Source organism: Clarias gariepinus, chromosome 17, assembly GCF_024256425.1.
Source record: "Clarias gariepinus isolate MV-2021 ecotype Netherlands chromosome 17, CGAR_prim_01v2, whole genome shotgun sequence".
Taxonomy (NCBI): Eukaryota; Metazoa; Chordata; class Actinopteri; order Siluriformes; family Clariidae; genus Clarias; species Clarias gariepinus.
Genome location: NC_071116.1, coordinates 4,717,157 through 4,743,412, shown reverse-complemented (window position 1 = coordinate 4,743,412; position 26,256 = coordinate 4,717,157). Strand labels below are relative to the sequence as shown.

General features: G+C 41.2%; 1 protein-coding gene across 7 annotated transcripts in view; it reads right to left on the bottom strand.

Moving 5' to 3' along the window:
• The window catches only part of msi2a (musashi RNA-binding protein 2a), a 240,452-nt gene extending 215,875 nt beyond the window's left edge, over positions 1 to 24,577 (bottom strand). For 4 of the 7 annotated variants that reach the window (XM_053515772.1, XM_053515777.1, XM_053515773.1 and 1 more), the window contains exons 1-5: positions 24,280 to 24,575; positions 23,795 to 23,835; positions 23,447 to 23,528; positions 21,621 to 21,705; positions 5,959 to 6,000 (exon numbers count right to left, since the gene is read on the bottom strand). In XM_053515772.1, the coding sequence (XP_053371747.1) occupies positions 5,959 to 6,000; positions 21,621 to 21,705; positions 23,447 to 23,528; positions 23,795 to 23,835; positions 24,280 to 24,341 (312 nt within the window). In that variant the 5' untranslated portion in view covers positions 24,342 to 24,575. Of the gene's footprint in view, positions 1 to 5,958; positions 6,001 to 21,620; positions 21,706 to 23,446; positions 23,529 to 23,794; positions 23,836 to 24,279 lie in introns of all 7 variants that reach the window. The other 3 variants (XM_053515771.1, XM_053515775.1, XM_053515776.1) reach the window with 2 other exon arrangements.
• Between the last annotated feature and the right edge of the window lie 1,679 nt (positions 24,578 to 26,256).

Genomic DNA, 26,256 nt, shown 5'->3' with positions numbered 1-26,256 from the left:
GCTAGAGGCTGACTGGTGGAGAATGCGGGCAGGCAGAGATAATTGCCTGTGTTTCTGAAGGTGCTCTAATAGGCCTGCGAGGCAGCCGGCGCTGAAGTCTGCACACTCGAGTGTGTCGAACACAAACCCTGCAGAGTGCGCAGGGAGGAACGGTTCTGCAGCAAAACGGCCCACATCCGTTCACAACGATATTTGTGTACAGTAAATTACGCACTTGCTGCTTTTACACAAGTCTAAAATAAAGGACAAAAAAGTTGATTGGAAAAATAAACATTCATACTCACTGAGTACAGCGTTTTCAGAACAGGGATGATGATGAAGATACCAGTTAAAAGGAGAAACTGGTCATACACAGGGAAAAATAATGCAAAAAACGACGCAAAGACGGAAACGTATAGAAAAACTAGAAAGATAAACAAAAAAATTGTTGAACAGAGAGATTGAGGGAAGGCAAACTAGAAAAATGACAAGACAGACATAGACAGTAGGCCAGAGAGCGATGGACAGACAGTGAGGCAGGGAAAGACGGACCGACAATCAGAAAGTGAACCAGAGTCAGACAGGTAGAAAGAGGGGCAGAGACAAATAGACAGACAGAGGGCTAGAGAAAGACAGAAAGACATGGGGTCATGGTGTCATAGAGTGTACCCTTTGGAACGCTGAGTGTACAGCTGAGACACACCCTGGATGAAACCCCAGTCCACCTAAAACACACACACTCTGAGCTGCAGACAGAACCCTGACCCTGGAGCTCCTCCCAGCCATGACAACAGCCCTGCATTCCTGTGACTGCTGAAGCGCCGCGACTACCTTCACCACACTGATAAACAGACATCTTATTATTACCATCATTAACATTGCACTCGCTTTGTTGTACGAGTCACAGCGAACACAGGATCCGTCTCACAGGCAAGAAAACACAAGTTCACATACGAGCGTCATGCGGTACAAGCGGCGTGAGCGAGAAGCCGATCTACACGCTGCTGTTCGTGTAGGACGCTCTGCTGGAGATTTGGAGGAGGTACGAGCTGTCCACTCGTCCTCGCACTCCTCATTACTGTCACTCAACTGGGAGATCTCAGGCGGGCCAGCTGGAGCAACCTGGTGCCCTCACTGCACACGCACACACACACACACACACACACACACACACACACACACACACACACACACACACACACAGAGGAGGCAGGCAGTTTCTTGCAATAACTGCGCGCCCTGGAACCTCCACTCACCATACAGACATACCGACAGGAGCAGATATAGACAGTGAGGCAAAGGCAGACAGGCAAGGCAGAGACACAGTGCGTCAGATGCAGACAGACAGAAAGAGAGGAGCAGAGACAGACGGCTAGAGAAAGACAAGAAGACATACAGACAGACAGAGGAGCAAAGACAGACAGGAAGACAGACAGAAAGAGACAGACAGAGAAGCAAAGACAGACAGACAGGAAGAGAGACAGACAGACAAGCAAAGATGGAAAGTGGGCCAGGAACCCAGACTCAGAAGATCTAACTGCCCAGAAGATAAAGGGGAAAAAGCGCGCACGCACACACACACAAATATCTACAACACACCCAAACAGGCAGTGAGACACAAACCCGTCCTCACGTACATAATCACCAGCAAAATCACCATCTCACACACTCGCTGCGTGTGCACTCTAACCTACATGCAGATCACCTTCGCTCACACTCACCCTGTCTCTCTGTGCATGTGCTTGTGTATGTGTTTGAGGGAGATTTATGAGATCCTATCTGAGCTTGGCCTTTTTTTTTTCCACAGGCCATTTCAAATCAGAAACAAAAGGGTAAGGAGGTTATTCCATCTCCAGACACTTTGATCCGTCTATTACCACCCAAGAATAACAGCCGCTCCCATCCTCCCCTGTGCGCACCGCCTCGTTTGTGCCTGCGACATGCGCGCCTTTCCTTTTTTTTTTTTTTTTAGGGGCCCGAGGGTGAGACCGGGGTGACCATAAAGCAATCCCATCAACTCTACGCTGATTGATCGACTATCTTCTCACACACACTTGCACAACCAATGTATGTTTGTTTTCCTTTTTTATTTTTAAGGGGAAAAAAAAAAGTCAATGGACTTTCCCGTCCGCTGCGGGTTCTTTTTCAAAGTGGGATTTCTTTTCCTCAGCTAACACGCTGGCGCTGTACGCGCTCACGTCTGCAGAGCTCTGTTTACACCTCAGGATGTTTAGCGAAGACAGAATAGGGGAGAAAATCAAAGACGCGTCGGAGTTGAGAGGAGTTCTTCCAAAAGGAGCTAGGAAATAAAATCCGAGCGGATGATTGAAACTCTTGTGAGCATTTGACAGAAGCGTTCGGGGGCGCCGGAGCACTGCCTAGCAGCTTTAATTTTCCTCGCCGATTCGTGCAGTCGGTTAAAATGAATATAATTCGAAAGCCCAGGCTGCCGTCGCGTTTAAATGCGGCAGCACGAGGAGCCGTGGACGATTCACTTTGCTTAGTGAGAGCTGACCAAAAGAGAGAGAGAGAGAGAGAGAGAGAACAAAAGTGATGGGAAAAGCGAAAGCTCGTTGCTGTTGCCTTAATTGGTGTTCGAGCTCAGAGAGGAAGAGTTGAGCAGCAAAGCTCCTGGGCCTCAATGCTTTGGCAAAGAAACGCAAGAAGTCTTGAGTGTGTGTAAGTGTGTGAGTGTGTGTGTGTGTGGAGCAGGCATTACCCCTGGAGGTTGTTAAAAATCTTGGGATCTCACTAGGCAACACATTTTCCGTTAACATGGGAATCCCAGAAGGGACGGTGACGTTACCAACCCGAACCGTCCCCCAGAGGAAGCCCAGACTGAAGACGGCACTCACCAAAACACCCGAGAGAAGCTTTGTGTATGCAGCGACTCTAAAAACAATCCAGAAAGCGCTCTACAGGTCCAATCATCGAGTCCTGCTATAAACTGGACCTCGAAAAATGGACCTTCATTTATTCTGCTCCCACTATAAAACAGGAAGTACTCCACACAGGAAATACTCCTGGCTTGATCTTTGTCCACTTTCTCCTCGCAAGTCATTAAAGTTCAGATTTATTTATTTTTTTTTTTTTAGCTCCAAACCACTCCAGAATTCTGGGGGCTGTAATCAAAATCCTGGCTCATCCGGTCCGTCATTACGAGTCAGACCTGTCGCCAACGAGGAAAGGGTTAGCGCGGCGGTCGACTAGCTCTGAAGCGCCTAGCGATGAGGCTTCATTTCCATAACAAGCTTCTCTCGCAGCACACACGGCCACGGCCCCAGCGGCAATTAAATTCGTGTCGAGACATGTTGGGTTCTGGAAAGCTGCGAAAACTGCAAAACAACAACAACAACAACAACAACAACAACAGCAGCAGCAGCCATGAACGCTTGCAGATCTCGGGCGATATAAGCTGGAACGTCAACCCTTTTGTGTTTCTCTAAAATAAAAACAGAACAAGGCCAGTTCTAACAAGGAGCAGAGTAAAGGGTGACGGCCATTTTGCTTTTGAATTCCCGGGCTCCGAGGGTTTTCTCGCTCGTTAGAATGCGCGTCTGAGCAAAGCGATGGCGTGAACTCGTCTTGAGCAAACAACGGCACGGATTTGCGACAGACCGGGTCGGGCACTGTTTTTTTTGGGTTCTGAGCGTCCGGTCTGTCAGTGCGTGCCGTTCTCTTGACCCTTTGGAGATGATAAACATTACAGACGTAGGTTACCGAGCGTTCCACGGTCGCGAGCATGCAGTGGATCAAAGCCGCGAGACTCCACAAGTTTCTAATGAATATTAATGTTTAAACCTACTTCAAAGTTTCTGATCAAAGCTCTCTCTGCCTTCCAGTCGAGAGAAAGAAGGCCTGAGGAGGCAGGTTGAATTCTGGGACAGTTGTTGTTGGTGTTGTGCGTTTACTACTCTCGGGCGAGTTTCTCTGGAATTGTTTGGGGATTCTTTTCAGCTCACCGCGGTTGTAAAGAGTGCTTATTTGAGTTAGCGTAACCGTCCTGCCACCTGAACCAGACTTCATTTCGACTCCGATCTCTCTCAACAACAAGGTGCCTGTACCAGGGGGATTCTGTAACTTAGGGAAATGTTTAATGTCAGAGATCAAGCTCGAACACGATACTCTGTCTGGCGTGAACAAACGACTATGATTGACGACATCACTTATTTTTCCTGCTACATCAGAGTAAAAGTGTACCGCATTCATCCCAAAATCAGAGTAATCGTTTCTCACGTCTTAATAACAAACTTACAAGCGATATACTGAACAACGTCGTCAAGCCCAGCTGCAGTACAAGGGAAAGGTACGTGAAAACACATGTGAAACCACACACACACAAACTCACAGAGGTCGCCCTATTCATCCCACAGTGCAGCCCTTTGAAACACCTGCCTGCTCGGTGAAAGAGCTGAAACCGATACCTCAACCACAGGGAGGGCAGAGCGGAAGGACAGAGAGAACCGGAGAGAGGGAGAGACAGAAAAACGAAAACGATGACAAATGCAAAACAGAGAGAGACGCTTTAAACCGAGCCAGAGTGCTTATAGAGGCCTTAAATCAATTTGACATGGAGGAACAAAAAGGGCTGTGCAATGCTAATCTATCTGCCTTAATCCCATTGCTGCGAGATCCTTTTAAAATTCACATTCACTGCCTAATACAAAAACAAATAAGACCTCCTTTCTTTTTCTCTTTTTTTTTTCTTGCGTTAATCAGCTTGACCTTCATCATACCCTTTCTTAAGCAGTCCAAGAAGGATTTTTTATTTTTTTTGATGCATTATCTTAATCCATTGTTTTTGTTCTTAAACAGCGATACACTGACTCGACACGTTTTGCTTTTCTGCGAGAAATCCGGTTGTGGGGAAAATTGTCAATCTGTGTACAGCCGGCCACGCAGCGTACACACCGCGATCACACTGCTCTGGAAGGTCTAGAAAAACAACAACAACAGCAGCAGCAGCGCCTGCAAGAACAAAACACATTTCATCCTTCTGTCAGAAATCGACAATCCGGAGGCAAACTTCTTCGTGTTTTTTTTTTTTTTTTAGCTATGATATGGAAAAGAAAAGGTTAAAGCAGAAACCAGGCAAGTAAAAAAGAAAAGAAAAAGAAAAGGTGGTGGTGGGGTGTTGAACAAACCCTTACATAGAAGCACACTGATTGTTTCTCAACCATATGCCGATACCCTTAAGACACCATGTGCTTTGGCTTTGAAAGCTTTCGCTGCTGATTCCCTATCCGAAACTCAAACCGCTCGGCAACAACACCACGAGGAAGGAGCAGAGGGGGGAGAAATCCATTATCGATTTTTAGCTTGTTTGGGGATAAAGAGGAAAGAAAACAGAGTAAACAGCCCGGTAACATAACGCTCTTTAGCGTCAGGAAGTAAAATAATTTAAAGTCGACCTTCGTAGAAATAAAAAAAACATACAGCCGCAACACACACCTAGCCGGAGTTAGGTTTAATGATGTGTAACGGTGAATAATGCTCACGCTGGAGCCGCTATAAACGGCCCAGGCTTCCATTTTTAACTCTGATCGTCACGTCAGGAGAAACTGTGTGACGCGTGAAGTGTAAAGTTACAGCTGTACAATAACTCTGGACCAACATTGGAGACTCCTTCCATGAATGTCAGATAAAAACGACATCTCCGAAAACTTAAGCTCCGAAACCACGAAACCATAAGCAGAATCAGTGCGTTCATACAAACCTGTCTACACAATTACTCAGCTGACCAATTGGAATGAAGAATTTACCCGGACAGAGGCGTAACCAAAAAAATCATCATCGTTATCATCATCAGAGCAAGCAGACAGAAATCTTAAACCGTCATGCATTAATGCTAAGACTGTGACCGTCTTGGAACTCACAACCTCCCTGCGACTTTTTAGGTTTATGAGAAACAGAGATGCGGCTTTACCAAACCAGCAGCGGTGCTGGACTGATACGTGCATGAAGAAAGAATGGGCATACCTTAGGCTGAGCGCGGCGAGGGAAGGCCACTTTAGGATCAATCTGTGGAGGAAAAAAAAAAAAAGTAGAATTAACAGAGTGTCAAAGGTACAACCAAGTATTGTATGAGACAAAAAAAAAATTAAACTGGAGAATCACAGGTCTATTGGGTCAAAATGACATCATGCACGCAAAAATGTTTTTTTGTATCGTCTTTATCATTTCAAGTGACAGAAAGTAAAGAAACGACTGTTTACAACAGCTGTAACATAAGTAATACCAGGAACCTCAACACAGCATTAAATCTAACCAGAAATAGATAAAATCAATTCTTTTATTTCATTTTTTTTTTTTTTTACTTTTATAATATTAACATAGCAAATTGTTACATTATTACACGATACAAAAACTTATCAGCACTCTGGTTATATTAAAACTTCTGCTGGCCGCACTGTCTTATCAGCGCTTTCTGTTCAAGGCTACCGTCTCCCCAGTCATGGTTGTGCAGATGTGAACGTGTTCCTGCAAAAATGGACGTGGAACACTAGTGATTCGCATAAAAGAAGAGCAGCGTTCAGTGATTCATGATTTTGTGGTCCGAGGGTGTACCTGATGCCGAAACAACTCACGGCTGAGCATAAACAGAAGCGTTCGGATATCTGCAAACAAAATTTGGGCCGATGCATTCGAAAATTTCATCAACACTTAGTGCTTTCTGGGATTCGCAAGGACCAGAAGTATTAAAACATTATCAGGAAAAAGGTTCAACAATCAACAGTGCTCGTTACAGTGAGACACTTATTGAAGAGCTGAAGACTAAACTTCACATTAAACACAGAGGACCGCTATACAAGGGCGTCGTGATCTTGCTTGACTATTATGTATTGTCATATAAAAAAATTATTTATTGCCATATTATAAGCATCATACAACAGTTTTATTTTCCATCAGAACTTTAATCATGTATACATGAATACATGACCTCATCACACATGGCCTGAATAACAGCCTTTTAATTCGTTTTACCATCATATCATCGTCATCAAAGTATTCCTGCTGATTAAAGAAGCCCGTAAAATTAAAGAGGACAACAGATCCTTTTTTTTTTTTTTTTTGGTCTGGTATATCGTCTGGTTAATTTCTGTGTTTCTCTCCCCGTCGAGCTCTCACGCCGGGAGCTTTATCAATCTCACATTTGGAACGAATGAGAAACTATTTCATGCACCAGTGTCACGCTCGGCTTTAATACGCAGCTCTTTAAAACTTTCAGCCGATCTCATCCGAGCAGACAGTGAAGGAGAAATGGGGAAAGAAGGAGAGGGAAAAAAAAGAAAAAGAAAGAAGAAAAAAAAATGTAAACAGATCGAAATTGTTCTCTTGCAGAAAATTACTTGGCCGTGTTCAGCAAGGCAAACGCTTTACGTTGAGGTGTGTCTCGCGCTATAGAGCTGAACGCTCGCCCCGAGGGAGGGATGGAGTGATATCAGATTGGGATCGTTACGGAGGCGAAAGCTCGGTGTGCGCGCTGTGTGAAAACGCAGACGCAATTAGGGACAAAGGTGTGTCCTGCATGAACAAGGTTTGTGATGTAATCCTGTTTGATGCACGAAATTAGTACTAGCGACGCAACGAAACCCATACAGGGATCATATCTAGACTAGAAGACTAAAGGCACTTACACTGGAGACTCCTTCATTAAACAATAAACAAAACATTTTAGTTCATGGTCCTATATTTTACTATTTTTTTAACAAGTTAACACAGGTCTTAGATCAGCCCATTAAGTGTGTGTGTGTGTGTGTGTGTGTGGGTGTGTGTGTGTGTGTGTGTGTGTGTTAATGCTCTAGCTGAAATACCCCTCAGATAGTGCGTGTCTTTCACTCCTCCTGTGGACACGCTGTTTCTGTGTCTATGTTAATGAGCTACTACTAAGCCACACCCCTCCAGGGAACAAAAAAAGCTACAAAATAATTATTATTTTTTGTTGTTTTTTTTTTAACCTCCTCTTCTCCACAAAGGCAGTTCCGGTTCCATATTCTCACTATCACTTTGCCGGGCTAGATCAAAGAACCGCTTACGACAGGGACTGAGCGGCGGGATTCTCATGACAAACTAAACATTTGTGGCCTCCATGTTTAAAAAAAAAAAAAAAAAAAAAAAAAAAGAAAAATGGGCTCAATATGCGATAAGCAGCTCAAATGCTTTCTAGTAATGATAAAGCCAAAAGAACGTCTCACAAAGTCATGCTAAAGTTCAGCATTGTTGTTGTCGTGCTTGCCGCTAGCATTTTTTTTTTGCTGCTTGCATGTAATTATTATTTTTTATTTATTTTATTTTGCCACAAGCCATGCTGGGAAAGTAGAGACATACACGTGACTCTCTAGCCCATGGAAAAACAAAGCACTAGCAGCAGACATTAACCAGCACCTGGTTCGCTTTGGTGGAAAAGGGATAACAAAGGATCCACCACAATGTAATAAAGTGAATTCTGCATAATCTGCTTTAAATAATGTATTATTTTTTATAACTTGGGTTTAGAGGTGATGGAGTTTAAAGATAGTTTTGAGATTGAGATTCAGTGCTACGTCCTTTTGTCCATGTTTACAGAAGACGGTTATAAAGTCAGTTTGAGATACCTTGCACAAAATAAGAGATAGAGAGAGATGGAGAGAACGAGTGAATGTGATGACGCTGGTATCTAAAAGCTAACTAGAAGCTGATCAAGTACTTTGGCGGTAAGGTGAAGAGTTCATATCCTAAAGTGTAATAAAAGCTTGTAGTGACGGAAATCATCCTTCATCCACCAGAAAACATAATATTTAGCTCATTCGCTGTTTTTTTTTGAGGGGGATGTATGTAGAATTTTCCGAAATAAAGTAGAAGAGTTAAACATAAAATCATAAGCTAATCAAAAAATATTTCGTCAGCCATCAAGACGCCAGCGGTTAACATCAACACGCGTCCCTGAGATGACATCCAAGTGTGTGTGTGTGTGTTTTGTGAGCATGAATTCCTAGCACAAGAGAAATTAAAACGGCACTGAAGTGTTACGTGGAGCGTGACGCGATTACCCCGCTGTCTACCAGAGCAGAAGAACTCAGACTCAGAAATTTAACTGGAGGATAAACTGCCGCATATTCACTTCCCCCTCACACACACATATCCACCCAACCCACCCACCCAAAAGCTATAATTCCATTTGACAGAGTTATGATTGTTATCTCTGTAAATCAGGTCAATTTAAGAGATAAATTCCGTAACACCTGGCTGTAGTAACCTTCCTCGTATAATGAATTCTGTGTAATGATTCGTTTTAGCGATCGGCCCCAGGCGCGAGCGATTCAACCTCAATTACTGCGAGAGAGCGGCCCAATCCGGGCGCAGGCACGCAACCACGAGGCTTTGAATTGCAAAGCAGGTCGACTCCTTTCATGAGCCGGCTCTGTAAAATCCACCCCCTTCTCACACACACACACACACATACACACACACACACACACATACACATACACACAGCTTCTATTCTAACTTTGATGTTTTTTTTTAATAATGCATTTAAGAATAACCCTGATCCTGATTCCTTTTTTAACATCCGCAGCAATATTACAGTAATAAAGGCACAACGGGGTAAATAAAAAAAAAAAAATAAAAAAACCTTGCACTGATTCAGCGCTTGATGAAAAACCTTGCGTGAGATTAACGTGGCAATCAGTGCTGCCGATTTAAATACGTATAACTAACGAGAAATAATACACACACGTATACGTGCGCACACGCACACACACACCATCTGTCCGAGTCCTGACTCCGTTCATCAGGAGTACTACGGTAGCACGACGCCTTTAAAAAGATCCGCTCCGCACGAGCCAATCAGGGCGCGCTTCCTATTTCGGGTCGTGCCCTTTGCGAGTGAATGGCTCCTCTGTGCACCTCGGCAAGGAGGAAAATGCCAACAATCTGCGTCCTTTCAGTGGAGGTATTTATGTAAATGCGAAACTGATGAGAGAATTAGCTCGCATTCATATCGAACGGTGTGACCTGGGACTCTCCTCTCCGTCGCTTCAGCGGGAAACAGGGAGGAGGGAAAAAAAATTTATAAATAAATAAAACATTCACAATGCAACCGCTGGCTGATTTTAAGGATTCATATTTGATAAGGAAGCATAATAACACAAATATGAGCAGGTCATTTAGTTTTTAATTAGCGTGAAGTATAAGCGGTATGACGTTAGAGCGCTGGAGTTTACCTCATGGTACGCTTTTCCACAAATCCTTTTCCTTCTTAAAAGAAAAAAATTAATTGCTGTTATGCTTTTAAATGCTTTTTTACAACCTGAACATGTCCTAACTTTATAAGTGTGAGAAATTCTTTAGCCATTTGGCGTTGCAGTTTGATTAGCTCAGACGCTAAGTGTTTTAACTGCGTCATTTCAGTCCTTTCTCAACTAATCTTAGGTAAACTTTGTTTTTTCTGACAAGTTCATCTTATTTTCGTCATACAGTTACACCTCAGTATACAAATTTTTTTGGGAATGTCCATGAATGTTAGATTTCACTGTTCTGCGATTTTTTAAGGCGAGATTTTGTATTGTGAAACGTATTTTCCCATAGAAAATAATGTAAATACAGATAATCTGTTCCAGCCACCAAAGATATTACCAATATTACCAATTTCCAACACTGTAATTATATTTTTGCATATAAAAACAATCAAAACATTTAGAAGAGAGATGCAAATTAAGTAAAATACAAATTGAATAGACATTAAACCAAACTTATTGTTAATTTATGATTCAATTTGGCACCGGCTGCTTTAAAAACCAAACTGAAGAGTGAGAATTCTTAAGTCCGTATACCGAGGTATGGCTGTGTTCAGTCTGGTTTTGTGTGCATTTACAATTGGACAGCTTCTATTTCCATAAGTGCAAGTAAAACTTTAGCAAAAACATTTTTAGCAAGTTTGGTTAGCTGTAATGCTAAGCGTGTTTACTGCATCGTTGTAGGATTTTCTCAACAAATCTGAGGAAAAGTTTCTGACATCTTATTTTCATTATGACTTTGCTTTCATATTGTCTATAAAAGACCAAACAGTCGTGTGTTAGCTGCTTAGACATTGGGCTTAAAATGATTAGCTCTAAGTGTGGCTAGCAGCACAGTTAATCACTCTGAATACACGTTTAATTTTTTTTTTAATCTTTCATTTTTTTTAAAGAGATTTGTGCCATATGTTCTTAAGATTTTTTTTCCACATTTAAAACAACATTAAATATTTACAGAAGCTAGTCAGCGTGACTTCTACTTCACACTGTTAAACCGTTTGTCCTCGTTTCTGATGTTATATAACTGAATCCGTGTAGGTTTTCTGAAGTTCAAATCTGAATATCACAGTCCACAACAGGTAAGGTGAGTAAAAAAAAAAAAAAGACGTTCTCTTACGTTGTAACATGAGAACATAATATTTTGGCTACATCACCCTCCGCGAGATAAATTCCCGCTCGGCTAAACGAGGCGGTTAACCCTTCCCCCACCCCCGTGCAGATCCTGAGGAAATCAATAACCAGCTAATGGTAATAACCAGATAATGTTAAGGACTGCAAAGTAAATGATAACAGGAACTTTTTTTTTTTTCGAGAACTTTTCACAACAATGAAAACAGATAATTGTGTTAAGGACAATACTGTTTGAAAAATTGTTGCATTGCATGCTCGCACACATCCCCGCCGCCTCTGCTTTGCATGTGTGAAAATCTTCAAGGCCGCTTAGTTAATGTTGCCTTGCAGAGAATGCAAACTAAATAAATGAATGAAAATATTAAACAATAATAAATCTACACTAAAATAAATCTTAACTACAGGTCATGATAGCTTCGTGATGGTTTACAGAAAGGTGTTTAAAAAATTTTTTGGATGTTCATGAAATGTAACCTTTGGGGGAAAAAATGCAGTACAGCACAAAACTATGAAAAATACATGCTACTTATCTGCTCTATTGTAGCAAATGTATAATCTACAACTGATTTAAGTGAATGTTAACAAAATGTAACAAAATTTTTCTAGATTAAAGTCTTCAGTTAAGAATATAGAGCCACATGATTCACTAAAAATAAATAAATAGATAAATATAGATCAGAGATCAAAAGATTGTATTTACTAAACCTTTTACAATTAAACTAAAAATAAAGAAAAGTGTAATACTGGGCTTGAAAAAAAAAATTTCCTCCAATTTGAGTACCACTTGAGTCTATGTGTCTAAAGTTGTACTAGATGGCTCATAACAGTGTACCGTAATAATTAATGTACATTTTTAAGCTTATATTTATTACAGGGTTCATTCACAAACCGCAACAGCAGCTTTTGATGCAAAGTGGTCTGTCCTGCAAAATGCACTCAATGTCAATACGCATAAACACTATATATATCAAGCAGCACCAAATTTCCATTATCATTACAGCTCTCGGGGAGTGATGAAACCAGCTGCAACAGGAATTCGGTACACGGTCGAATTACCCGAATTCAGCAGATACCGCTGGTGCGCATCGTCTCCTGCTTCAGATGCAGGCGGTTGACCCTAGAGGATGTTTAAGTTAAAGAAGATGATGACCTGGTGCAGGACAGGGAACGGCTTAAAAAAATTATCTAAAAAAAAAAAGAAAAAAAAAAAAAAAAAAAAGGCCTGTTTGGTGACTACAGCACGCGGGTGGAAGTAAGTCAGCACTTTTCCGACACTCATATTCTGTGAAACCGTACACCTCTGCGGAGGTAAACCTGCTTCCCACAGCGAGTGTGTGTCTGGTCTAAGCACAGACCGGCAGCGAGGTACCGGAGCAGGAGAGTGTGCAGGTGTGACGAGACCTTATGTAACCCTGCTGCTCTTCTTCTGGTTTCACTGCAGAGAGCAAAGGAAAGTCAGTGGAAGAAGAACCTAGCCGACATCCTAACCTTCACTTTTCAACATCAGACCAAACGATGCTTGGAACTGTTACTCAGAAGAGACTTTGGAGCTGTGGATTTTATCCAAAAAGAAATCAGTTGAAGAGAAAAGTGGATTAACTCACAACCTCCTTGTTACCTTGAACCTTGAAAACATGTGCTCTCCTTCTCTGCTGTTCTGACTATGACTGTATCTATTACTGGCTCCGATTTTTTTCCCCTCATTTGTCGCCTGCTAATTTTCCCCCTTCATCCTATCATACAACAAGGAAAGTGACTGCATGCCGAGCTGGCCAAACTGCATATTTTTAAGCCTCTTGTTCATGCTACATCTCAAGACAGTGCCCTACAATCAGGGGAGAGCGCTATTCAATCTTTTCCGCAAACGGGATCTGACAGACGTCTGCGAGTGATGAAGGAATGATAAAGTAAAAACCATTTAACCCAAGATCTTGAGAACCAAAACTGGCCTTTCTGGCTAAAGTAATTTGCATTACTGATTAGAAGTTGTAAGAAATAATCAGTATGGATCACTTCAATTAGTATTTCCGTTGTGATGTCTGACATAACGCCTGCCAGAGGCTGTTTTGTCTACGCAGTGTGTAGGCAGCATGGAGATAAAGTACAGTAAGCGGCACATTGAGTGGCGCTTTCAAAGAATCCGCGATTCATGAATGAACCTCGATGCAGTAGGTAAATAACTATGGGAAGAAGTGTCAGGAAAAAAAGAAAATACTATTTTTCTTTCTCCAATGCAAGATCTAGCAACAGCCTGCGACTAACACTGATGTGTCAATCCTGCTGGGACTAATGCGATCAAATGTCTGCAGAGTTGGCCAAAAGCAAAAAATAAAAAATAAATCAATCACTCCTTTTTTTTTTAAGAGAAGAAGGGAGAGATAGACTGGGATTGGGAATACGATCGCACGGGAGCGCCTGCAAATGATGCGAATGCAAACGACTTCCAGATCCATATGTAAATGTAACATTAAACGAGTAGGACTGCGGCCGCGTTTCTGTAATCTCACGCTGAATAAAATATTATTAAACAATAAATCAACACGATTTCTCTTTCCAGCTTCTACAGCCTCATCGAGCAGATTCGGGTTTAGAAACAATTACTATTAGTATTAGTATTATTATATAATATAATAAAATTAAATTAGAACTGTCAGATCGCAGGTTTAAATCCTAGCACAATCTGGTGCAATCACGATGCGTAATGGCGCAATAATAAAGTGTCTTGCGTTAGAGATGCTTTAGAGCAAGAGCGTGAGAATTTACATACTAAATATAAATGAGTGCAGTGTGACGATTAAAATGAAGTCTAAAAAAAGATGAACCATGTTGCAGGGTGGGGGAGGGGTAATGGGGTGTTTGTGTTGCTTGAACGACTTTTTAAACTAAATAATGCATTTGGGTTGAAATTAATTTAGACATTAAATATATGACTGCCTTTGTCTTTACTTATCAAATCGTTACTCATTTACGCATGATTTCTCAACGGAAAAAACAAAAGGAAGTTCTGGACCACCAACAGTAAAAAGCCTTAAACAAAAAAAAAGATCCTTTACGTTATGTGCGCTGCCAGACAACACAACACTGATACAAAGCTACACCGCTGTCCAAGAGGATCCTGAACAGAAAACGTATTGAACGCGAGATTGCATTTCCTAGTCGACAACTTGCCTCTACAAGAACCAGGCGACTAAAGAACCAAACCCAGAGACTGCGTGTGCAAACAAGATATCCGGGGCACTCGGAGCCAAAGCCAGGATCATTTAGAGTCAACAGAGCGTTCAAAGACGTTCGCGGCATTTGTTTTCTCTTCAAGTTCCGGCTATTCAGCTCTACAGGGCATCACACGCAAACACCGCGTCGCACGAACCCGCGGCAGGAAATTTCCCCCGCTCTGTCTTTCCCGCCGGCGGGTCGGCCTGCTGCTGCTGTACCCATTGTCCCGAGGATTCTCCTGCTCGCTCACTTCCAGCACGTAGGTCGAGCGGTCGAGCTAATTGGCCCGAGCTGTCGGCTCAAGGGTTAATTAAACCCTCGACCGGAATCGTGTGGTTTCGAAGAGAGTCAAAAGGTGCAAAAGGTTTCGTGCTTCAATTCCGGCCACGCTAAAACCCGCGTTGCGTGTGTGTCCGGATAGAAAACTTGCTAATTGCTCATCACAGTAAATGTGGTGTGAATTTTCACTGTGAAACCATCAACAGTTTTTTGTTGTTGTTTTTTCTTCTTCACCATATGTTGAGTTTTCACTTACACGGGAACTTATACAACACAGACGCTGCACACTAACAGACTTTACAAATGGTGATATAGGGAAGTTTCCTGCGAGGAGACAATTATTCCAAGTTTATGGAAGTAAGAGTTGCGCTTTGGAACAACTTTTTAAACAGCAATTTCCAACATGAGAGTCTTTTTTGCTGTCTGGTTTCCAGGCACCACGACAAGGTAGTTTTTGTCTTATTAACTAACAAGGCTGATAAAGGAACTACTGTTTCTAGCTGCTATGATGTAATTGAAAATGAGATCCGTGGACGCTCCGGAAGATAAATGTAATCAGGAATGGATGGGAGACAAGAGTCATAACAAATGGTTTTAAAATGCTGTAATGCAAGAAAAATAAAATCACTTAACACTGATCAGACCACCATATGTTTTCTAGGGACCAGAATCACCAGGGACCAGACGATACGCTATTATCGCGATACCTGCCAATAGGTGCCGATTCTATCTGTATTGCGATTCTATAAGTATCGCAATTTTATAAATATCCTGATACGGTATTAATATTTTACCACCACAAATACCGAAAATATATAATTGAAAAATGTATTTTAGAAAACTGCATAAAATAAAAAATTTGGTTTTGGAGTCAGTGTGGCGATACATGAATTGGCAGACCAAAAAATAAATACGATACGTCAACAAATTAAATTTTAGTTTTTTCTCAACCACACAATAACACAGCCAGAGTGATTTATTCCTGATGAATGTATAATTAAAAAATTTATTTTATTTAACACATAAAAATTTAATTATACAAAAATGGTATTTCAAGGAGGTTACTAAAAGATTTACACAATGAAGTTACTTTTAATTTGGCATTCATGCTCTTTAAGAGAATTCTGCAATTGTCTTTCCTGAATATGACACATTCAACGCTGCATCCAAACATTATCCTCGATCTTAAAGATTCTGTCCATAATCCTGCCAAAGTAATCAGGCATGACATAATGCACTGCGTTTCTGTTAAAGACAGCGAGCCCATCTGCTCAGTTCAATTCATCTGTTCTGTTACATGTGATTCCCTTCGTCTCTCTCTCTCTCTCTCTCTCTCTCTAGGTATTACACTAACGTTTACACGCATTCACATGAAAGGTGATTTTATCCAACCCACATAACCTGAACCCGAGCAGAGCATGGGGATCGACTCTGGCTCCGTGCTAGGATTCAAACTCAAACATTAAACAAAACAACCAGCTTTCGAGTCTCTGGGACTCGAGACAGTGACCCAGACGCTTCACCATACAACCTGCTTTATCTAAAAATAATCATTATTTAGTACATTCTTTTTTTAAAGAGCTTACAAGAGCGTTCATGTCAAACCGGGACTTGTGATGTGTCTTGAAATGTCTGGTGAATAAAGATGTAAAAGCGACTGGAATTTACAGAAGCACAATACGATGATGAGACTCAAACATTTTAAAACATTAAAACGTAAAACAACTGACGAATGCAAACTGTGCAGTTAAAAGTCCCGCTTTGACTTGATCGTCCCGTATTTATGTAAAATAGATAAAACTTTGATTATTTTTATAATCGTTGGTTTTATAAATTATTTAATAGACCAATTTTCAATAATTAAACAAGTAATTTATCTGATGATAATCCCCCAAAAGCAAAACCCTGATATTTTACACCATCACATTCCCAGAAATCAGCATCGCTAATCAAAGTAGCAATACCGACAAATAGAGAATCAACTCTCATTAATTATTAAAGTGCAAACAAGCCCTGAAGTAAACACTATAATACTTTGAGTAAATAAATAAAATCAGCTGAATGATATCACATCCTTCTTTAAGGACATCTGCACACTTTTAATCAGATTATTAGCCGCAACATGTTAGCTGTAGTGCAGCGCTGAAGCTGGAAGGACCTGAGGTGTGGGGGAAAAAAAAAACCCCACAAAATCATAACTAACAATCCTGTAGCCAAGTTCATAGACAGCAGATATCTATTTAACGCTCTCTGGTTGTGTAAACGTGTGTGTGTGTGTGTGTGTGTGTGTGTGTGTGTGTGTGTGTGTGTGTGTGTGTGTTTGAGCAGGGAAATGAGGAGCAGGCTGGTGGAGTCACGTGAGTCGATACAGAGCTGATGTATTTAACCCGAAGCGAGCTTACACGCTGTGTACACGTAAATAAAAGAGGAGTGAGGCGTGCTCGCTGACGAAGCGACACGTGATGCAGAGTTTTAAACTCCACAGCCTCTCATTTTAGTCAAAGGGAAAGAAAAATATCACAGTACTGATGGTACCATTTTAGATCACTCTAAGCAAATATTAAATTCTGGGTTAAAACTTTTTAAGATATTATTTATACATAAAAAAAAATATCCAAAAGAAATGCATTAGCTAGTCCAAAGCCTTTGTTTTTGGTTAAACAGAATCTACAACGCTAAAGTTCTATTAGCTATTATTATTCTATCATTTATACTTATACAAGTTATATAGCTGATTAAACACAATTAAGATACCATGAGTGGCGTTATCTTCTAACAAATGTAAATAAAATAATAATAATAATAATTGAAGAGTCGCTTGCCAATTTTTCCGGAGATCGCAAACATTGGGATTAGGTAAAGTTTTAAACCTAAGCCAGACTGTTTTGTTTTGACCTCACATCACTCCTAGTCTGGTGTCTGGGACTGAGGGCTGAGGTGCGGCTCGGGCACACACACCAAAGAGTGTGTCAAGTTCAAACACAAAAACATTATTAATCAAGACATATGCTCAATAAGGAGCAGGTTTGTTTCTCGGCTTGGTGGTTGTCATCATTGTCCATCATGCAATTAAAAATATTTATTAAAAAAATTATAATAATAATAATAATCACAAATCACAGAGCACTCATCCTAAGTGTCTGGGTTACGGATTTGTGGACAACCATGGATGGCTCAGGAAACTGCTAATTTTTCTGTAGCCAGCAGCTAGTAATCATTTAACTGAGTGATTATTTTTGTAGCAGGATAAATATTACATGAAATTATCTCTCGAAAACCGTGTACATTTTTTATATTTGAATCAAAAAAGTAAAAAAAAAAAAAAAAGCCTAAATACTATTGTGGATTACTGTAACTAATCTGATTGTGTTAGTCAGTCCAAGGCTATTAAAAAGTAAAGAAAATATTTTTTAATTTAAAGAAATTATGAATTCCAAATAAAAATAATACAACTATTATTTATAAATCACTGCACTGGAGAGAGAGAGAGAGAGAGAGAGAGAGCGCCAAGGAACGTGCATGCTTGATTGTTTTTTTTTTGGTTTGTTTTCTTATTTAGACGGTACATGGTGTGGTGTATACTCTGTATGAGGCCAGAGAGATTTCCAAACATTTGTGTGATTTGCTCACAATTTTTTCTGCATTTGGAAATCAGTTGCATCCCGGGTTGCCAGATCACACTGATAAAATCCCGTCTAGGCAGTGTTAAAAATCTGACAGTAATATTTAAATAGTAAGAGTTGTGTTTACTCAAGGTGGCAGGGTGACGCAGTGGTTAGTGCTGTGGGTTCAAAACCCATATGTGTGCTTGGTCCCCTAAAGAGTACTGATCACCCGGGAATCGAACTCGCAATGATAGAGCAAACGTGTTTTCATTGCACCTCGAGGCTAGGGAGCATCAAGACAAATAAAGTGGCCAAAGTTAAAGGGAAAACCTCCCAATCTGGCAACACAGATTTGCACAGATACCCATAAATATGACTGCATGCTGGTCATGTTACTAGGCCTGACCTTGTTAGGTTGCCTTTAAGAGACTTTTACATAAACATGAGCCAGGTGCTTATTCACATTCAGATATAAAGACTTTGGAAACAGGTAAAACTCTGATACTTCAAGTCTTCCAAAATCTCTTCTGAATTTCCATTTTAAACAAACCAGTGTCATCAAACAGAAAAAAAACAAAAGGCACAAAAAAAAAAGGCTTCTTTTCCCTAGCAGCGTCTCTCATCACACTGTGCCAAACTCTATAGACGCTTAAACTTTCCAGCGATTTGCATTACAGAAATACACAGTGCGCGGGACTCGGGATCACACTCGACACTCCGCCTATTTATTGCTGCGCACACATTTTATTTTTGGTGCAGCTGTTACTTAATCATCTCCTGCTAAAAATCCTGCACAGATTTTTGCAGACGTTCGGGAGACTTTTCTCTCTCTCCCTCTCTCTCTATATATGTCGTGTCATTCTTGATCCGATTCTCGTGTGCGAATGTGTGTGTTGGAAATGGTTTAAACACACCTGACTCTTGTGCTTACTTGGAAAATTGCAACACACATTCGAGCTTTTTTTTTTTTTATAATAATAAATAGAAATCTGTGATGTGATTGGTTAGATTTTCATCTTTTGATTTTTAATGAGTCAGTAAGTTGTGTAAGGGATGTTTTATGCATTTGGAATTTGAAGGGACTTAAAAGTGGCATCTATTTCAAATAACCTGGTCTTTTATTATCTGTAATAAACTCACGCACACACACACACACACACACACACACAGTGTTATTCACTTTCTATATAGTTTTGATGATCTTCCATCACATCAGCTCACTGTACAGGTTTTTGTACAGGAAAAAATGCCCAAGTTCTCTGAGTGGGAGGGGCATCATGCTTTGTCTCCTGTCAATCAAAGCGACAATTAGCACTGGCCAATCGTACGTGTTTGAGAGTATGTATGTAGAAGTAGGCAGATAGCTTCAGAACTACTGATGAGAAGGTTTTAGGGTCAAACCCTAGCACCACCACTGTTGGGCCCTTGAGGGAGGCCCTTAACCCTTAACCCTTAAGGCTAAATTGCGTAATGTAAATGTTCAGGTATGTCAGGACGAGCATGTATCCGAGGGATAAACGACAAAATGATTCTCCAAAAAAAAAAAAAAAAAAAAAAAAACACCCAAAGCACCGTAGCATGATCGACATTAAATCATTCCTCCCTTCTTACACACCCTGTGGGGAAAAAAAAACACTACAAAGAGTCCCGTGTACTTTATCCAGGATTGGTTTCCGATACACTGAGTCTTTTCTGCCAGGCCTACACACGACGCAAAACAACACGACGACAACATTAAATAACTCGATAAAAGCAGCTACAGAGACACTACAGAACTATAGATTTAGCCACTCGACACACTCTTATCTCCTCATCTCCTCGTGCTGCCGTACTGTTACCCTCCGTAAATCAGCGCGGCCGTTATTCATCCTCCGTTAACCGCCCCTCAAGTGCTTCTCCACATCTGGCATTTCCAACGCTTTTTAAACTGCGAGCTTGGACACCCCGCCATCCACAAACATTTGCCTCATTCCTGATTTTTAGTGCCGGGTTCAAAAGAATTGGTCCCCCCCTCGCCCAAAGACACGGTGATGCGCACAGACAGAGGGGACACACTGGTTATGTCAATGTCAGCTGTTAAATAAAACAACATCTGTGTCTAAGAGCAGGCACGAGGTGAAGGTGTGTATATACGCAAAAGTGTAGTGACGTTATTACGTTAAACTAACTAATTGATGAAATCCACACCTGCATATAATTTTAATATGTTTCTGAAACAAACTTTATTTCCATAATAATCCCGACTGATCCAAAAAAATTATAATTAAATAAAAATTGCAATCTTTAATACATCCTGAAGGACATGAGAAGTAGGGACAGGAATCACCAGGGAACGACTGATACGATATTATCGTGATACTCCGGTGCCGATTCGATTTGTATTGCACTTCACAATCTCATAAATAATCGCATCAATATTACTTTTATTTTAGATCTTCTTATGATTCTAAACAAACTTTGCAAATAATTTGCTCCTACCACACAGGACACGATGAATAGTTTAGACCACGCCATCTGTAGTATTATAAAGAAACTGCAATATTACAACCTCCTTAAATGCAAATCTTTTTTTTTTATTATTATTATTATTATTATTATTATTATTATTATTATTATTATTTTGGAGTCATGCAAGGATTTCCAAACAGAAGAATCCTGATACATCACTGAATTTAATGAGACGCCAGAGGAAAAGCAATTTTTAAACACCCAAAAGAAAGAAGCTAGAACATCAGACAGCAACCATCATAGAGTAACCTTCCCAGATGTCCATGAAGGACAATATGAAGGACAACATGGCTCGACAAGGACATGCTCAGCTCAGCTCAGACTATTAGGATCGCGATGTTCTAACAGACAAAGCTCTGGCTAGCCAATAACTGACCGGGGAATCTTGGTCCAAATTCCTTAACTGTAGCTCCTCCCTCTGAGGACAAACCAGGAAAGAACTGATGCATTGAGACAAGTATGTGTACTGACCAGGCCGTGATTAAAGATGAAATTATTCTTCATCACCACAAAGTGGTCCGTTTAACGATCAAGAGCAAAGTGCATGCATGCCGGATTTCCACCGAATGAAAAAAAAAAAGAAAGCAAACATGGCACAAGTGGAAATAAATAGAAATAAACAACATACCGTCTTTGAGTCTAATTCGTGATGCGGCTGAGCTAGGACTTTATCTACACTGGCGGCGTCGGCGAACGTGACGAATCCGAAGCCTCTGTGGAGCAAAAAATCAGACACACGGACACAGACATCAGGAGACAGTGGAAAAAGGGAGGAAATAAAAGACATATATTTCATCATAACATCATTCCATTATGAATCCTCATGAACAGGAGCGATGTGTTAGTTATAAGGAAATTTCTTTTTTTCTTAATTTTACAAATAGATATTTCTGAAAACGGCTTTTCCAAGAAAATCTCTCGCGCTGTTGTTTTTTCTCACGTTGTTGTTACTAAGCTGAACGATGTAAAAAAAAAATTATTTAAACTAACATGATTAGTGTGTAACTCAAGCGTGTGTTTTTGTTATCTGACGTAGTGTATAATACAGTAACTAATGTGCCAGTGATGATAGGTGGGAAAACTGACGGTGCTCAAGTATGATTTTGGAGCAAATTCATGCCCTGACGTTTTCAAATCTAAATTTTTTTTTTTTTTTTTGGGAAAGACATTTGGACGCGTTTCAGTCAGTCAGGTGATTGTGTCCAGTATCACACTTTGACAGCATTTCAGCTCTAGAATACACACACACACGTCAGCCTGCATTAGACAGCAGCATTAGTCAGTGTAACACAGAGCAGGTCAGGATGCTTTAAATATAGCAGCTATCAACGCTCGGCTCTGAGGAAGCCGCTCAGTGTGCACGAAAACGAGGACACCACACACACACACACACACACACACTTTCTCTTGTGCGCTTTCTCTATTCCTCCCTCTCTCTCCAGTTGCTGTACAGACCCCAAGTCAATGTCAGACTGCATTAGAGCAGCAGCTTTTGCATGGCCGGCTCTCCAACTGCCAGAGAAACACGAGGCAGGGCTGTAGGGTTGCCAGATTCCCATGAACTCCCACTTCATCTTGGCGATTCACCTGCCCAGACTGACCTAATAAGGCTCGAGGTGCGTTCGTGAATTTAAACTGACGTGACAAAAACATGACACGCCGGATTCTGGACATAACAAGCGCACAATTTAAGACGCCGGCGGGAAATAAATTAGAGATTCTTCTTTTGAGCAAAGAATTATTATTTTACATCACAGATTTTTTTTACATTCGCTCTACATATATTTAAGGGTGCTGTAAGTTAAAAATTGCTAAACATTTAAAACAAAATAGTAAAACAAATACTTCCAGAAAGCATTTTGATGGACGATTATGTTGTTGTTTTTAACAATAAATAAATATAATAATTTCTTTTGATTTATCATGCTCGCCATAAAGCACCAGGTTCCTCGCTTCATCTGGTGGAATCGATATCTTGCACCTACTGATAGATTTCTATAGCAGTCATTCCAAGAATCGTGCCTCCTTAGATTTTCTTTTCTGTTTTGCTTTTCGTAAATCCAACCAGGTGTGTGCGGTGTCAAATTTCACCTGGGAAAAGTTTCTGGTGCATCGTGCGACCTTTTAATGTGCAAACTGGCAACCTTTGTGGGACAGGGTAAGAAAAAGAAAAAAAAAAAACATACTGTTTTGAAGCTCAGCTGTGGCGTGATAAATGTGCAGAAAAGGAGGACAGCACACATGCATGCACCCCACACACACACACACCTCTCTACAATGTAAGGTTGCAAGTCAATGTCAGACTGCATTAAAGCAGCAGCAGTAGCAGCAGGAGGTTTTGCACCGAGCTTTTTTTTCTCCTGAGCAACACTTCGGTGTAACCTCGTGCGAATGAACGATCTGCTTTTTTTATTATCAATGATGATGATGATGATGATACTTTGATTCTTTTACCTTGAGCGTTTAGTTGTGGGGTCTCGCATCACCATGCATTCTCTGATCTCGCCAAATTTGCTGAAATAGTCTCTAAGGCTGTCTGCGGATGAGAAGAAAGAGGGAGACAGAAGGGAAGAGAGGGAGAAGAAGCAGGGTCAGTCATTCTATCACTGTGCGTAAATAAGCGCCCCTCCGTGCCGTGCATGCGCAGGGGTCGAATAGAGGACTCTGGGATAGACAGACAAAAATCTCTCTCTCTCTCTCTCTCTCTCTCTTGCTCTTTATCTCTCTCTCTCTCTCAGTAGATTCATAATTTTCCTACACTAGACAAAAGATAAAGATAAAAAGATAAAGATCATGCTTTACCTGGTGAGGTCTGCCAGCTCAGGCCACCGATAAACATTTTGCTGAAGAGGGGGGAAACAAGGGAAAAAAAGAAAGAGACAGAGAGAGAGAGAAAAAGAAGTGAGTTCCAGTTCCAGGTGCGAGATCGGCCATGTTTCTGAAGGTGCAACAATGTAACAAAAAATAAACACAATGGTCCCTTTGAAGTATGAAGAAAGAGATACAAGTTGCGTTTGATGTATTGATGTATCCTGAATTTGTATTTTTTTTTTAAAGCAAGAAAGCAAACAAAGCCGCGGTGTGTATATGTATATGTGTGTGTGTGTGTGTATCCGGAAGGACTAACGGGGACGACGCTGTCTCTTCGCTTTCATTTCAGACAAAAAAAAAGGACCAAAAAATAAAAAAAACACACAGAGAGAGAGGCAGCAGCTCCGGGGTGTGTGATCCGCGCGCGTACACACACACACACACACACACTGAGAGCGGAGAGCTGGAGCGCTTACCCCGGGTCATGCTGTGTGTCGCTCGGGCTTCCGGACGTGGCTTGGCTCCCGTCTCCATCCATAGCGCGCTGTCTCACCAAAAAACTACAGGGCAGTAAAACTACCAGACACACACACTCTCTCTCACTCACTCACACACTCTCTCACTCACTCACACACACACACACACACACACACACACACACACATAGAGACACGCGCGCGCGCACACACTCATACAGAACCGAGAGAGAGAGAGAGAGGGACGCGGCGCAAACAGACGCGCAGGAGGAATATTACCCAAGCGGGAAGGCAAAAGCGTCACACGTGGGGATCAGACTCAGCCTCCTGCTCCGGCCCCGCCCTCTAACAGCCAGCAGGAGGGGGCGTGGTCAGAGAGCTTGACGTCAGCCCGAGGACAAATCTCCGCCTTTCGTATGAAAAAAGAAGAGAGCGCGAGAGAAAGAGAACTCGGGAAACCACGCCCCCTGTTGGTTTAAAAAAAAAAAAAAACAGAAAAAAAGATGCACAGAACACAAATTATAAATGTCTGATTTTATACATGAAATTTTGTCTACGGATTAAATTCAAAACAAAGAAGTGACATAGATGATATAATTAATTAATTAAATTCTTCTTATATCACTTCATATTGCAGGAAACTCAAAACACAAGTTCCTCTCACACACACTCTCTCTCTCTCTCACACACACACACACATTTTGTTTGGCCACATGAGTTCAAGTTCAAGTAGGCTTTTATTGTCATCTCAACCATATACAGTTTAGTACACAGGAAAACGAAACAACCTTCCTCCAGGACCCAGGTGCTACATACTGTACAGCATAGATTAACAAAGCTAACTAGCTAACCTAATTAGCCGGCTAGCTGAAACAAGACAGATTGACCTTTTAAGTAAACTTAAAAACTATCTACGTTTTACACAAAAGAGACACCATAAAGTGCACCTGCGAATGTGCAAACAAGAGCGACAACATGACGTTTTAATACTTTGTGGTAATGAGGTAATGAGTTGTGGTAGAAGTGGGAGAAGAACAGTAAACTGTATACGTTCCTTATGAGTAGCAGCGAGTTCAAAATAATTTACCAGTGATAAATATGCTGCAAAAGATGGTGGATTTACAGGTTGGTGTGTACCATTTTTGATGGTTGTTGATCAGAAGAAAACAGAGCACAAGGTGAAGGACACCCCAAATAATGTGTGTATCGAGGCATACAAGGCGTATCGAGGACACAAACTCACACATTCACACTCCCAAACATACAAACAGAAGAAGCTGCTTGGATGAGTAGTAAAAGTTTCTACTAAACTAAGAAGAAGTCCAGTTGACATGACTTAACAACCAGATCCCAATCATACACTTATAAACAATATGGAAACACTAATCAGGCCACCCGAACCACACATGTTTTACAACGAAAAAACCCTTTCTGACAGAACCTTCTCATTTTTCCAGGCTTAGGACTGGACTGGCTGGGGTTTGGACATTTAGTGGGAATCGAACCCAGGCCTTCAGCGTGGCAGAAGAGAACCCTACCACTGAGGAATTTCAGGGCACAAGGCGGAGACCACACTGATTAATGTGATGAGGCATCACAGGGCACAAGCTCACACACAGCACATTTTTAGGGCACATGACATGCTGTTAGTCTTTTTCATCGAGGGATCGCACAGACAGGATGAGAAGATGCACAGAAATTATGCACAATTTATAAACATTAACAAGGTGTGGGAATCGAACCCAGGCCCTCCGCATGGTAGGTCTGTAACTGACCACTGAGCTCCAGTGTTTGGGTGCATGAAAAGAATTATATATATTTAGTAAATGATTGTAAATTAAATTCTTTTCATAACACTTCTCTCACAGGGAACAAGGTGGAGGACACACTTAATAACATGACGAGGAATCGCCGAGCACAAACTCACACACTCATGCACCCAATCATACACTACAGGCATCACCAATCAGCCACATT